General features: G+C 32.2%; 1 protein-coding gene across 1 annotated transcript; it reads left to right on the top strand.

Moving 5' to 3' along the window:
• The first annotated feature begins 579 nt into the window (after nucleotides 1–579).
• Nucleotides 580–15,350, top strand: LOC123669036 (proton-coupled amino acid transporter-like protein CG1139). Its single transcript, XM_045602701.1, has 8 exons — nucleotides 580–656; nucleotides 4,971–5,030; nucleotides 9,474–9,624; nucleotides 10,205–10,411; nucleotides 11,737–12,015; nucleotides 12,320–12,498; nucleotides 13,202–13,383; nucleotides 13,938–15,350. The coding sequence occupies exons 1-8, from the start codon at nucleotides 580–582 to the stop codon at nucleotides 14,195–14,197; spliced, it is 1,395 nt and encodes a 464-aa protein (XP_045458657.1). The 3' UTR covers nucleotides 14,198–15,350.
• Nucleotides 15,351–16,421: the final 1,071 nt, after the last annotated feature.

A 16,421-nucleotide genomic window follows, 5' to 3' on the forward strand; every position in this document is an offset into this window, starting at 1 on the left:
ATTTTTTTCTACAAGAACGTTTTAAATAGATCTTTTACATAATCGCCTTCCGTAACATCTGTGCAGAAGTTGTTTGTGTGAAATAAACCATAGAATCGTCAATAATCGTGTGTTTAAGTGTTAATATCTTGTGATATGCTCAGGCGATATTAAAACAGGGAACTCTTAATTGAATGGTTATGTGATATTAAAATGTATCTATTTACATGACATGATAAACAAAATATTTATTACAAGACTTCTAAAACACTTATATTATTTTGTTTTTCAGTAAAAACAGTTGTTGACTAAACTATTAGGGTCAAGAACAGTTCCATTTATCTACTAACGTATTTATATAAAGCAATAATATTAATTACATTCAACTGTATATACTTATTAATATTTGTGTAATTATTAATTTCGTAAATACATAAAATATCATTTAATAATAAGCGTAGCGTACATTATGTTGATTTGTGAATAATGTCGAAGGCTATACGAAATTTTTTATCGCAGGCGATAGCTGTGACAACAAGCAAACGTGACAAACAAAGCAGTCGTGACTGAAGAAGTTGTTCCTAATAGGACGACCAAGGAATGGACGATAAGGCAGAGTCCGTGCGCCTGCAGCCGGTGTCCGACTCAGCAGAAGCCTCATCCCCACTACCCACCAAGTAAAAACTTTTTTTTATTTCTATAAACATGTTCGTGCACTACACACTTGTGAAAGCGTTCCGTAAATTTAAATTTTATTATATTATATACCGTGAAAAGAAAAAGAAATTATAACATTGGTTCGTAGTATTATGTAGCAATATATTCTATACAATTCTGAATGAATTCACAAGGATAGCGTTATATGTTATTTGTTATATAAGTTAATTTATGTGTGGTTCACTATCGAATTGGTTAGTACCTGTAATGATAGTTGTAAGTTATGATTGAAATAAATAAAAATAAATAAATTCAATTTCAACTACTTGAGATTAATTTATTAATGAGACCGGAAACGTGACCCAATGACCCCTCTTATTACGCACACCGAGCTTTGTTTACATCAAAAGGAAACAATATCATAATAATAATAATTTTATTTCAGACAAAGTCCATACAATCAAACAGCATTATACAAACATAATTAATGAAGAAACAAAAGAAAACAAAAATAAACATAGGAAAATAATAACATAGGATATTTATATCAAATTACACACACATATATAATATTCATAACCGATTAAATTAAATTCAAGTCAATAATTTATAATGACTGCACATATATTTTCTTGAATCAATATAACCTTCTTTTATAACACAAAATTAGTTAAGATATTTATTTTCTAGATACCATTGCGACACATAACCATACACATACATATACGTACTTTTGCTGGTTATATCTGTAGGGATATACTCGTACACTTTGGGGATCGAAAAGTTCAAAATTATTAAACTATAGCTGTCTTTTGAAACGATTAATTCAAATCTTATATATAAAATTCTCGTGTCACAATGTTAGTTACCATACTCCTCCGACAGTGTGCATATCGGGTAGGTCTGAGAATTGGCCAACATCTATTTTTCATACCTTTAAGTTATGATGGGGGAAGGATTAGGGGGGTTAGTAACATATATGGAAGTAAAATAGGCGCAAAGTCGTCGAGTTGCGGAAACCAGCCCGTGCTTACCATACTATACCAACACATATGGAGAGCAATGTTTGCGGGGTCAGCTAGTGAGTTTATAAAAATATACATTTTTGATATTACGGTCAGAGCCGACTTAGTCTTTAAGGCTGTAATAAAGAACAAAAAAAAAAAATATGTCAATCACTTTTTGCATACTTTTTCCTCATTCTAACGATTCGTTGGACGCCATTCGGGTTTAACCGTTGAAGACTTTTGACCTATATTATTATCACTTAATTAAAAGTATGTCGTTTTTCTTATTACATTAATGTCATTACAATAATGTGCACTTTTTAACTAGAATTATTAAAAATAAAAAGTAATTTTTGACAAAGGTAACTTAAAAACTACGTTGCAGGTCTCACTGAAATTTAAATTTTAACCATACGACATGCACTACAAACTTTCTAATTAAAAGGTGTCATCAAAATCGGTACACCCAGTAATAAGTTATGAGACATAAAAATATAAAGTAATCGATAACCTCGAGAAGCCAGTTAAAAAGGATCAACCTAGAAATTAGCATCAAAATAACAATTTTTTTACTATTGCAATCGCTGTGTTGACAACAAGCAATGGTCACAGACTCGGCTGGCCTTTGACTCTAGTGCAGGGATGTCAAAGATACGGCCCGCGATCGCAATGTGTCACTTAAAAAAGAATCATGACTTCACTCGATTCCTCTACGGAAGTTTTAAAATGCATGTACTACTTTTTTTGAATCTGGCCCGCCTACACTTTCTAAATTTAATATAATTATGGCCATATGCAAAATTGAGTTTGACACCCCTGCTCTAGTGATTGTTAAGATAGATTTGTATTATCATTTAAACATTGTTACTGGGTCACTAAAAAATTGTACTTATTAAGTCAATTATTTGTTTTCCAGTTAAAATACTGACTCTTGATGGGGGTAAAAGCCGTTGGCGCTTTAGGTATTATCTAACTGTTGACCTTCTTTTCCTTTATATCTAATATATTAATGTTTTATTTTGACTTCTTTTCACACGCTTTGGGGAGTAAGCCGATGAATGTCTGGCGAGAGCGTTACGAAAAGTGCGATCGGGAAAGACGAACGGAAGTTGAAAGAAAGACATAAGATAGTAAAGCTAATTAAGCTTTACTTCAGTCGTGTGGTCTAAAGCACATTCAGTTTTTTTTTTACTTTTAATAATTTAAATATGTACATATTAGTTGTTATTAAATCAAGCTCCAAATATTATTATTTCATTTCGTTCTTATCGTGGTATTTTAGTTACAGATAAAGGAATCCCAGCAATATTAGCGAAATATATTTTAAATTTTGTGTGGAATCAAATAAATGTCGAACAAAATAATGCCGACGTAAAACTATAACACATATCAGCTTTAATAAACAAAATAATACACATATTTAAAAATAAATTCAGTAATCTGTTATAGTACTAATTATAGATACATAATTAATTTCAATTTAAATTCGTTATTCTCGCATGTAATACGAATATTAATTGGCAGAGAACTTATTGTCGTTACTTTTATGTTAATTAGTCAATTTAGTTTAAATTTATGAAGATGAATTGAAGGTATATAGGGTGAGAGGGTGGGGGGTATCGTCACTTGTGATTCTCCAGGAGTTGCTCGCAACCATAAACCACGGTATCCGCTTAACACCAATCGGGTCGTACGCTTTTTTGTCAACTTTGTAATAAAAAACGGAAGTGTCATATTCCAATCATATTTTTTTACAATTGATTGAATTGTGTAATATATTAAGCTGCTAAAAAAGTCAATACAATTGATCCCAATTTAATTTAACGAAGTTACGCAGAATTTAAATGATTATGTCTTTAAGCAATCCGCTTGAATTCCAGCATTTACGAATAGAAAAGCTAGGTTAGTCTTTCTATTATTCTGTTAATAGTAAGACGCTTATTTAACCATTCGGTTCAAATTATATAAAAAAAAAAACTAAAATAATTTTTACGTACAATAATTAAATTTAAGAATGTCTAAACTTTTACAAAGGGAATTTTTATGCCAGTATTTACAACCAAATGAAAAAAAAAAATTAGAAATATTAGAAGTATATGAAACTCAGCTACGTAGATCGATTACCGTGTAATCAATACGTCTGACGAGGCGTCAGCTACGCTCCTGGACCTAAGTCGTTAATAACTTTTACCTATTAATAACGGACTTTTAATTGATGATTAAAAGTTATTTATAAATTTTATTCAGGGTAAGAAATATAATAAAATATGAATAATGAGAATGTTAACATTAATTTCAATTATAAAATAAATGATCTTTATTTTTTGTCTAAATTTTTTATTTGCACTCGATTTGTTAGATTATTTAATAAATAAATTGTTTAAACCGTTGGCGCAATTCGCAGTGATTCGTCTAACGGCTGTGTGAACGGTTCCCGTCCCAAGTTAATGAAAAGGGTTTTATAATAACAATTTAAATATCCATTATTTGTCTGTACATTTATCTTAAACCTGTCATTAAGTTGCCTACGTTAAGAACATCTGGCCATGTGTGTATGTTGAACATTTTTATTACATAATGTTCTTTTGATTATTTTAAAACCGTCGTCTGTTGTTGTAATTATGTTCCTACATCTCAGTTCTTAGTATTAGTTTTTGTTTATTTTTAAAAATGTATTGGATTAACGTTAAGCTGAGTACGGAATGCATTGTTGTGCATGTAATATCAAATATCTAGCAACTATGTGCTTTGAGTACATGATTGTAATATGACCAAGTGTGAACGCGACAAAATACTAGGTGAAGGGTTAAGGTCTTGGAAGGCGTGACTGAATTATTTTCTAAATTGAAAAAAAAATTACTCGAAGAAATTTAAAGCTATGTATAGAATCAAAAAAAAAATGAAGTAGCTGCGGCTGGCAGTTAAATATTTTCAAGTATATACAGCGGCAGTTTAAACGTATTAAATTACACTCACTAAGTACATACACGCAGTACGTGTAAGAATGTATATTCTTAAAAATGATATTCTATTAGTTAACATATCTGTAATACATCCAAATTATTTGCGGGCACAGCCAGTATACATTTATAATTATAAACCCAGACCACAACAAACATCTTTATGACTTACACAAATGTTTATAACATCAGACCGAGACCGAACTTGCTAGCACTCCGGGTCTCGACAGCGCGTGTGATATCATTCGTAAGCCATAACAACAAATACTGTATAGAAATCCAGATGGGTCGGAAACACGTGTTAAATTTAATTGGAAGCTTTTATATTTTATAACCACATCGTTAAATTTTATTTCCTCATTCTCAGAGATGAAGCCGAAGAAGATTACGATCCACATCGACACCGGCAGGTGTCGAAACCGACTAAGTGAGTATGTCAATATCATATTTATAAAATAACTTCTTCATTTATCTGCATTATAAAAAAAATGAGAACAAGAACGGAGTAAAAAAATAGCGCTTTACATAAAAAAAATATGTAATTACACGTAAAAGAAATATATTAGTCTGATAAAAATACGTAGTAAAGCGGCTGTTCTTTTCTATCGATTTAAAATATTTATCGAGTCGATGACATATATTCCATAATCGGAGTACACACAGACAAGCACGCAAATACCAAATATCTCCATTGTTATTTACCTTAACAACGGTATTCGCACGAAACCAACCGTTCTCGTGTTATGAAGTAGTTATCATAGAAACATGGTAGCGATCGTTACTCATGGCAAGATATGTATTCGCCAACCAGTAGAACAGCGTGGATGAATCCCTAATTCTTCTCCTATATCAAGATGAAGCTTCGGTCTAGTATTGCAATGTTTAAAGGCTGATTAATGACAGAAGGTAATAGACCCTATTACTTTAATGAGACCCCTTGACATACAATTCTTGTCCTTATTTGTGAAAAGAAATAAGGAAATATTATTATGCTGTTCCTGTTAAATTTGGGGTTGTCAGGAAGTAATTATCATGTACCAAAGGCATTCTATATATGTAAAAATGAATGTTTGTCTGTGTTTCCTTTATAGAATCGTAAACTATGCATTTGATAAGGTCATGATCTTCAGCGAAGTGTTGGGCATGACCCATAAAGGTTTCCAAGGTGCGTACGACCGAAAAAAAAAACGTAGCAACGCGCGCAAGGTACAGCTAGTTACATAATATTATTATTATTGTAATTTTTTTCATATCTTATGTAAAAAATTCACGTAGAATCAAAATTTTAGATATCAAATTGGGTGAGCGTTTGTTATATATGATGGAAGACATTGTACATTATTATTCAGGAAAACGCCAATAGGTCACATTATGGACTGTGCGTAAACTATGTCATAAATACATATATTCCAGCTTACGGTCAATGTACAGAAAATACCCAATAGACAAAGGAATCTCATTTGCGAATTCTGACAAACGTGTCAATGGCCTCAATGTGTCAAATTAACAAATAGATTTGATGCTCCTCGATCAAATTTAAAAGGAATCCCGAGTAGAAATTTTTTCGACTTCCTGAGAAGGACCGGACCAGGCATGCCTGATCAGGATTAGATAAGGCATGTAACGCAGATGATTGGTCTGGACCCGATCAGGAAATCTTAGCTCATCCTGATCAGGTCCAGATCAGGAAATCTCATCTCATCCTGATCAGCCGGTTCGGTCCGGTCCTTTTAAAAAACACGAATGTATATTCTTGAAAAAATTGTTTAACAAAAAAAAAAAAACGACGATATTATAAATGTTACTTAACATAATTATTATGATATTTATTTCCGTTTATTTTTTCCAATGTATTATTTATTTATGTTTTTACTTTAGATATTAATTATTTTTATTTATTTTTATGTTATTAATTAATTATTATAAATTAAATTTTATTTCTTAACTTCTAATATTTAACTACTAATTAACTATTTCCTATTACTTACGACTGCTCCACTGTGTAGAAATGGACTCCTTGCTAGACTGTCCTAATAACTGTATATATACTAAGTGCGTTTAAAAACTTTAATAGCGCGATTCAGGCTCAGTTCGCGTAATTTCTTTCAGGCTATCCTGATCTGGACCGGACCGGGTCCTGATCCAGTATGCCTTACCATACTTGATTATATTTTACATCAGGCTATCCTGATTTGGACCGGACCGGGTCCTGATCCAGTATGCCTTACCATACTTGATTATATTTTACATCAGGCTATCCTGATCTGGACCGGACCGGGTCCTGATCCAGTATGCCTTACCCTACTTGATTATATTTTACATCAGGTTATCCTTGTCTGGACCAGACCTGGTCCTGATAGAGCATGCCGGATCCGGCATGCCTCATTGTATCCTGATACGGTCCAGATACATGATCTGGTTGAGCCTGACCTTTTTTCTAGTCGGGATGTTAAATTCCTGACAGACCGCACGTGCTACCTTTTGTCGTCACTGCACACTATTTCTGTGTTTCATGCATTCATTATACTCGTAGACTAGATAATCGTATATATCTTCCTATATTTGTGTAACACTTAGTTTTCTTAGTTCGATTTCTCTGGGATTCCATCATCAGATACTGTTTTTTTTTTATCATGGTTACTACACTTGGGATATCTCGTTACCAACAAAAAAAGAATTATCAAAATTGGTCCATAAACGACGAAATTATCCCCGAACATACATAAAATATATATATCGATGGTGGAAAGGCATAATGTATTAACCGCCATTTTTGGCGATATCGAGTTATATATACCGTTGGAATCGGGAGAATGAACTCTTTCGAATGGTTCTGGTTTCAGCTCGATCTGACGACTTTTATGGTCGTTAATACACCAGTGATTTTGAAGTTTTTCATATTTTCTCGTGTTTTAACTCTATAGTAAATAGTGGATTTTGTCATTAAAACACCTCATGAGTAAAAATTTTATCTTATGCTACTTTGCCTTGCTTGTCTTTAACCAGATTTAAATGTTAAAACAATTTACCAAATTATAATATTATCATTTTTGTAATTGATACATTATACCCAACTTGACTTTTCTTGATCAGTAGAATTAAAACATTTTACTCTGGTTTTAAATGTTAGTCATTGTAAGTTAATACATTTTACTCTACTCTAAAATGCCATTGTTTCCAAGATAATACATTTTACCTATCCAAAATAAGGTAACATTATGCGTTGAGTCGTTTTTCTGTTCTTTCTAGAATCTATTTTAATACAATAAAACAAATTTACTTGGTTTTTTTTACAAATAAAATCATAGTGAGTATTTGAATCTTCGTACCTCCGCCAGTAAGGCAGATGTTCTACCAGACTCAGATTTTGAAGACATTCCTAATGTTGAGATAGATGATAACTGAGTATTACCTAAGAAGTTTAATTAAACCACTCGTTACGGTGGACTGAAAAGTTTTTTAATAGTTAGGTGTTAAGATTTTGAGTTATTTTTTGTAAATCTTTTAAAAATACTGAAAATATTAAAACTGTCCAAAGAACACATTGTAGCTTAATTCTTTTTATCAAGTATTAATTTAAGTTTAATAATATAATTATATGTTATATATATAGTATGTTTGTAAACGTCAATATGAAAGTTTAATTCAGTTTTTTAATTGTAACTTCATGATAAATATATTGGAGTTAAACATTTATTTTTCATTTTTTTTTTGTTTTGTTTTAAAGTTTAGTTTGTGGCTTAAATGGTACTTAAGTGTATGGTTAAGCTTCTTGACCCTCTTTGTTCGAATACACTGATGTCTGTACAACAGTTTTACCAGGTTCGCATAGATATGAAAAGGTTACATAAAAGTGTTTACCTCTCTCTGGTCCTGACTGGATTTGTTTTTAAGTCATTTTACGCGATAGCAATATCACATTTATTTGGATATAAAACAATTTACTTGAAAATATTAAATTATATTCTGAATATAAAACACTTTGCTTCACATTTTATGGATCTAATATTTGGATATAAACTAATTTTACCTATCTGAGATTTTATGGTATTTTGTATTAACTCCATAAAATAATACAAATATTGGACATACGTTATTTTTTATTAAATGTATACATTTGTAATAAATTTTATTACTATTTCACTTAATTTCATAGATATATCTCCAATACTTTAAAAGTTATGAAGTTTTTAAAACTTTAATCGTCTCTCCTGAACATTTTACTAGATGGCGGATAATACATTTTGCCTTTCCATCGTCGATATATATATATATCTTCCTATATTTGTGTAGCATTTAGTTTTCAGTTGGTTTATATCGAGATTGGCGTGTCCTAAAAAACTTTTTCGTTAATTAATTATCGAACCATGCTCGCAAATGGGTTTGGTGCGTTCGTTTTTGTCTAAAAATCATATTTTGTATCTTATTTTTAAATTGATAATGTTGTTTCACTAGCATTAAATAATTTCATTTGATTTTTTTAAAGGAAGTCAAACGTCGCTTGTTAAGATGGTATTTGGCTAGTTTACTGTACGTGGACTAGACAAAAATAATATAACGTAACTGTTTCATTTTGTACCAAAGGCATTAGGTAGATAACATACGAATGTTCACAATAATACAGTGACATACATAGGCGAAATAAGACCACACTCTCTTTATGAATTACAACCTACACTGAACCTACGCACGTAACTATCTTCAAATAATATTTAATTGAATAAATGCAATGACAGATAAAACCTTTTTTTATGGGCCGTTGCCTAAAATATTTTTGATTTCGTCTCAAGATCTACATAATTATGTAGATAAAAAACGCAGGGACCGAAAAATGATGTCTAGAATTATAGCTTAAAGTGTTGTTTCACAGTAACATCGAAACTCTAGTGCATCTCCTGAAGTGCAGCTTGGGAACTGGTATCCTGGCTATGCCGCAGGCGTTTGCTCGCTCTGGACTTGTCACTGGTGTTATAGCCACTGTCCTGGTTGGCATACTAGTCACCCATTGTCTGCATGTACTCGTAAGTCATTTATTTCAATTACAATACACACGACTTCGTTAATATTGCAGTCAAATACTTGTAATTATCTATTGAAATCAGTTAACACAGCTTTTAATCGATTTTGACAAAAGATACATCGAATTTTAATAGAGAATATTTTATGTATCCGATACTTATTCATAAGTGGAACATTACCGGGTTATTATAGAACACTGTACTTGACAAGCTTACATTTCACATAATTTTAAACTGCTTTATCGTATACTATAAAATAATTTTTTTATCAACAATAGTTTATTAAACATTATACATATTTACAATTCAGAACTTAAGAACTAAATATTTACAGATAGTTTTGATATAAATCATGTCCGCGTGGAATTGTGCCAAGAATGCTGGCAGCATATCCCCGTTGAATCGCTAAGCCGATTCTCCGGGCAAAAAATGCACCAGTCCTCTTGTCACCAGTGGAGGCACGAGGAGTTATCTCATTTAAAAAAATTTTTGCACTGCTACTCCAAGGTCCAAGTGTTTCAAACAATTGCCTGAATGATTTCAGTTATAATTTGCTACCAAATCACCTGTTATTCCTTTTTAGGTCCGGTCACAGTATGCGGCGTGCAAGCATCTCCGAGTGCCTCTTCTTTCGTACCCCGATTCCGTAGCCACGACATTGGGCTGTGGTCCACAAGTTCTTCGCAAATTCGCTCGGCCCGCAGCTCTTGCAGTAGACATTTTTCTCGTCGTCTATCAGCTCGGCATCTGCTGTGTTTATATTGTATTCATCGCAGACAATATAAAGAAGGTAACCTATACCCACTACTACTCATAGCTGCCACTATTAATGCTGCTACTATTAATAGCTGCCTATTGGCGAATCCTAATTCGAGATGAGTACCCACGATCTTTTTTTAGATTTAAACGCTAATTTCTATAATATAGCCGAAATTGTAAAAATGACTCAACTTTTAACCTGCCTCGGAGAGCTTGGATTTGATACGTAGGACAATAACATTTCAGTAACATTTTGAGATATGATTTTTAAGAGAACCTTGCATTACCGCATGACTATATCTTCTCATGCACTTTTTATTCAGATGCATACAATTGCGCACTACTGACAAGATTGCTCCAGATATCGTTGTTGGAATTTAGCATATTAATAAGCGATCTGTAACAGTTTCCTCGGTATTATGCAAGGGTACTGCAATTGGTTTAAATGGTTGAACGTCAGCGGCGGCGATGTGGCGCGGGTCACAAATCGTACTGTGACCGCACGCCAATAACCATCAAGGGCACTTATATGTACGCTCGTTTATACGTATGCCGGTCCTATAATAATCCATCAATTATCATCATCGTTCATTTGTCTATTATGGTGGTTGAACGAGCTAGCAGATTTATTTCTATTTATGTTAGTTACTTATTAATTTGCTGTTGCTTTGGAGCTGATTTCTTGTACCCTCCTTTTATTTGTTTTATAATTTAGTGTTACTATTGAGTATAAGATTGTTATAAATTTAGTAGTCACGTAAAATTAATTTTACTTGATCAATCAGGTTTTGGTTTAAAAAAATCAAAATGAAATTTTAAATTCTAATCTATCTAAATATTTACAGTATAAGACAAATAAAACCAATTTCAACCTCGAAAACAAAAACAATGTACAATGACAAGTATACGAAAAATTGTTAAGTAAATACGATCAAAGATTACCCAGAAAGTTCTAATCAGGTAAATGGAACTACGAAACAATAATTGGATCTTAATTTAAAAAAAGAATCATTAAAATTGGTTCACCCAGTAAAATGTTATGAGGTAACACACACAAAAAAAAATTCAGCCTAATTGGGAACATGCTTCTTTTTTGAATTCGTTTAAATATATTGTTAAGTTTAGCGAAATTATTACAACATGGGTAATTACATATTAAATATTAATATTTAATTATTATAATTTTTAAATAACAAATAAATACAAAATAAAATATTAACTAATACAAGACGATAATACATATATATTAGGTCTTAAATTTCTCTAAGAAAAATAGATTTCCTAGATGGATTCCTAACTCGCAGACGCATAGTTGTGTAGGCGTTTCCGCTTCGTAACAGTAATATATTTTTACAGGTAGTCGATTCATACTACGTCATGCCGGCGGAGATTCACATGCTGATAATACTTGGTCCCCTTATAGCGTTCAATTTGATACCAAGTCTGAAACTACTGGCCCCTTTTTCTGCACTGGCTAATTTAATGACGTTTGTGGGACTTGGTATTGTGGTATATTATTTGGTGATTGGAAAGAAGCCTAGCGCAAGAGATACACCGCTAGATTTATGGGGGTCTATAGAGACATTTCCACTATTCTTTGGAACAGTATTGTTTGCATTAACAGCTGTTGGTGTTGTGAGTATGAGACTATTTCTATGTTTTTGAAAATTCAGACTTATTTTAACGTAAGCTCATATGATTTACTTTACGCTTAAGTTTGGTTTACGTTACTACAAACATGTTCTAACTTGAAAAAGCTCACAGAAACAAAATATTATTAAGATTTTCCATTTTATGAACAATAGTCTAATAATTCACTTACTATAGAAACGAGTAATTATTCTATTCAGGCTATTGCAACCGCTTCTCTTACCTTCGTTTTGCTTTTAATATTATTTTGATTTTTAAATAAATAAACAAAAATTATTATCTTCAACAGGTTATAGCACTGGAAAATAACATGAAAACACCAAAAGCGTTCGGCAAGCCTCTTGGAGTGTTGAACGTTGGAATGACAATCATTGTGTTGCTCTACGTGGCGGTTGGGGCTCTGGGTTACGTGTACTGCGTGTCAGATTGTAGAGATTCTATCACATTGGATCTGCCAGAAAAAGATCCGTAAGTTTCTTAAGCACATTCGTTGTTTTTAAAGTCCATTTTTTATATGAATATTATACGACTGAGGTACCTGATTATTTTTACACTTCTTTCATATAAATTTCTGGTTTTATACTTTGTAGCTATATTGGAAAGCCTGCTTATTATGAGTTGTCATCGTTACCACTTTATTCTAGGAATTTTTGCTTTGGAGGCAAACCTAATAGTTCTGCCTTATCTCCACTGTAATAACTAGTTGGTACAACCAGATTCGACAGGTTAAATAAAGCAGTTCCAGTAGGTACCTACTGCGATTATAGACCAATTAAAAATTCTAATAATTCTATTTTAATACAATTAACTGAGGTAGGGCAGAGCATGATATATTCTGCTCAAAATCTGGATCGCCCCAACTGGGGAAGTACCTCGACCTTACAGAAGATCACAGCTGAATAATACTGATCTCAAGCAACGTTATGTTCCTGTGGTGAGTAAGGTGACCAGAGCTCTTGGAAGGGATTCGGGGTAGAGTGCGCAATACGATTACGATGCTTCCGGTGTTGTTCTATAAGCTATGGTTATCGCTTACCATCAAGTGTGCAGTACGCTTATTTGCCGACGTGGTCGTATAAAAAAATCGAATGTATCAAGTTGAATTATAAATTTTTCTTAATTTTGTTGTAGCTTTACCATGAAGTAATATGAATATACATTTAAACCACAGGCTAGCTACCAGCGTGATGGTGATATTCGCGATTGCGATATTCATCAGCTACGGCTTACACTGCTATGTACCGGTGGAAGTTTTATGGAAAGGTTACTTGCTGCCACGCGTTGAAAGTTCGACACCACAAAAAGTTCGTCTATACGAATACGCTCTTCGGATTGGACTGTGTTTACTCACTTGTTAGTATGGTATCACTTAGTTTTTTTTTCTTTTGTAAATAAATTGGCTAGATGTGGGTGGTAATATACAAAAGTGATCATTTGCAAATTTTAACTCTGAACACAACTTACCGTGTCTTTCCACTTTGAACCTGTTTAGTTTATTTCACATCAAGTTTAATATATTGAGTATGCCTAAAACAATGATATCTTTTCGACTTTGTCCTTGTTTATCTCCCTGTTTAAAGACATGAGATTACTTACAAAGGTTATCGTAATAGAGTTTTAAAAAATATATCCTAAAATATATTTTATTCCAATATATTATTACTCAAAATAAGTAAATACATTTTAGATAATCAGCCTGAGAAACAGTTGTTTAAAATATGAAAGAAACTTGTCCAAATCAGCGTGATTTTGTGTCTGACTATTGTATTAGTAGTTGTAGCTTTAGTATTCAGTTTTAGCAAAAATTGTCCCTAAAATATTTTTTGAATATTTATAGTTTTAATGTCCATTGCTATCGAAGAAATCATTTTAGATAATTTATTCTTAAGAACATTTCTTCTTTACAGTTATCTTGGCGGTAGCAGTTCCACGTCTGGGACTTTTCATATCACTGTTTGGAGCGCTCTGCCTATCAGCGTTAGGTATATGTTTTCCAGCATTAATGGAAATCTGCGTTGCATTCCCAAAACGAGCCAGCGCTGCGAGGACCATACTTTTCGGAAAAGATGTCATATTATTTGTGATAGGAGTTATTGGACTACTAGCTGGAACATATACAGCCTTGGACAGTATCATTCGATCATTTGCGCCCACCGCAAACGCCTAATCTTCTAAAAGCAAGATTTATCGCTCTGGGATGGGTTGTCACACTCTCGTCGACTTGATTTAAATAAAATTTAATGTTTGCACTTATTTACTATATATATAGTATCATTATTTTATAGGCATACATAAGACTATAGAGAATAAGTTATGAGTTGTACATGCTGTTTTTGTAGAAAAAAATTCGAGGACCTTAAAAATGGTTCTTGATTTCTTTTACCGAATTTTTTTAAAATGTTTATTGGTGACGAAAAAAAAATTGATTTGGATTTTATGAAGTAAATGTTTTGTGAGAGTGTGACGTTTCCAGGATCACGTGCCTTGTAGCTGAGCTTCTGCATGAGCTCCTGTCTATTAGTATCTTAATAGTGCTGGCGAAATTTATAGTCGCTGACATATCCGTTCGTAAAAATTTCGAATGATTGTATACACTCCTTTTAGGTATATAGTTTCATCCCGCGTGACTCTATCCCTACATTCAATTTTGGTGTGATATTAAGTGACTTAAGGGTTACTAAAAACTGAGTAGCTTGAAATTGTACATAGATTCGACTAATTTAATTACGATTCTTTAATCTTGTAACACATCCTGATAAAGGAATTTGTCAATTGCTATAACACTATGACCACCACGGGAATTAGCGATGAATACAACCAGCACTCATTCTAGTGTAAATTTTGTAGAAACCTTTGTAGTGAAAATTGTAGTTATTTATTTTTAATAGTGAATTGTTTTACGTACATGATATTTTTCATTGGATGTGTTCTGTTCAAGCGCAATTAATTATATATAAGTATTATAAATTTATTAATTAATGCAATCTGTATTATATTTAAATATACATTAAATAGCTATAATTTCTTTGACATTGTTGTAAATTTAATTAATTCTGAATTAAATTTACATAATAAATATTACGATTTGTGAAAAAAGAAACTGAATTCGTCGCTTCGTCGAAGTCATTAAGCTACATTTTAATTTTATATTTTAATATATTGTATATCAAAATAGAAAGTTTGGCAGATCAATCTCGACCAGAATCTATTAAGGAATTGATAATTTTTCAATTAGAAGCTATGCTAATTCTGGTTCACTTTCCGTTTTGAATGAGACTTTTGAGAATAGTTAAGATTGGAAATTAAATTTAATATATCTGTGACATGTTTTATTTCTACCAACACAATTTATAGAACAAGGTATACAAATACAGTTATGGTAATAATCCCGACAAGCTTATCGAGATAACTAAAAATTATTTTATTTTACAAGACAGAAAAAAAGAGATGACCAAATTATTATTTTTTAAAGTTTTTTTTCAATATTAATTTATAATCTTTTAATTTTTTAAACTTCTACATGCTTTATAGAATTAACTATTGATAATGACTAGTCATTTTAGGAATTCATTTATTAATATTATATATATATTTTAACTTATCCTGTTTATACGCATTCTATTTACTTAATAATTCCGAGAAGTGTTATTTGTATGAGAGGTACATATATATGAAAAATCATATTTACATCTATTATACATATAGGGGAGTAAACAGGATAAACTTTCAAGATTTTCTAAAATGGTAACGAGATTTTACTCATCAAATAATTTATAGATTATTTAGTGGGATTGCTATGACCTACGAGATCGCCGTCGTCGGCAGATGGCAGGGGATAATGAAAAGTCATGTTTGTGCAAGGTACTGTTTACCACGATTTATTACATAAAACAGCGATCGAGGAAATATAATTAGCGGTCAGTAACTAGAGGCGGCGCGCGACCGCGCTCCGGCCGTCAGCCCGCCATTAAAATAAATAAAAATAAAATACAACAATTAACGTTTATTTCAATCCATAGAACCATATAAATTATAATCAAACGAAATACTACTCGTACATCAATATGGTTTTTATATTGTTGCAATACAGATATATGTCCACAGAGGCGATTAATTCTCACAAGAGGGAAATAAATAAATAAGGAGGCGGAGTTCCCGCGGTGCGGTGCGGTGCGGTGCGGTGCGGCGCGGTGCGGCGCGGACCGCGGCGCTTACACACAACTCCTTCTTATCACGACACCTTACCATTACATGTACATTATACATTTATTTATATACCCATTTATTACAATGTCTGCGGAAACAATTATAATTTATTATGTAAACTGTATAAGTACCATATACATAATATTGCATAATTTAATTTTTAATGTATACTTTTTAACAAACAA

Source organism: Melitaea cinxia, chromosome Z (genome assembly GCF_905220565.1).
Source record: "Melitaea cinxia chromosome Z, ilMelCinx1.1, whole genome shotgun sequence".
NCBI lineage: Eukaryota > Metazoa > Arthropoda > Insecta > Lepidoptera > Nymphalidae > Melitaea > Melitaea cinxia.

Coding starts and splice junctions, on each gene's coding strand:
- LOC123669036 (XM_045602701.1), top strand. CDS start 580: ATGGACGATAAGGCAGAGTCCGTGCGCCTGCAGCCGGTGTCCGACTCA. Junction 12,016..12,319: donor CATTAACAGCTGTTGGTGTT/GTGAGTATGAGA, acceptor TATCTTCAACAG/GTTATAGCACTGGAAAATAA. Junction 13,384..13,937: donor TGGACTGTGTTTACTCACTT/GTTAGTATGGTA, acceptor TCTTCTTTACAG/TTATCTTGGCGGTAGCAGTT.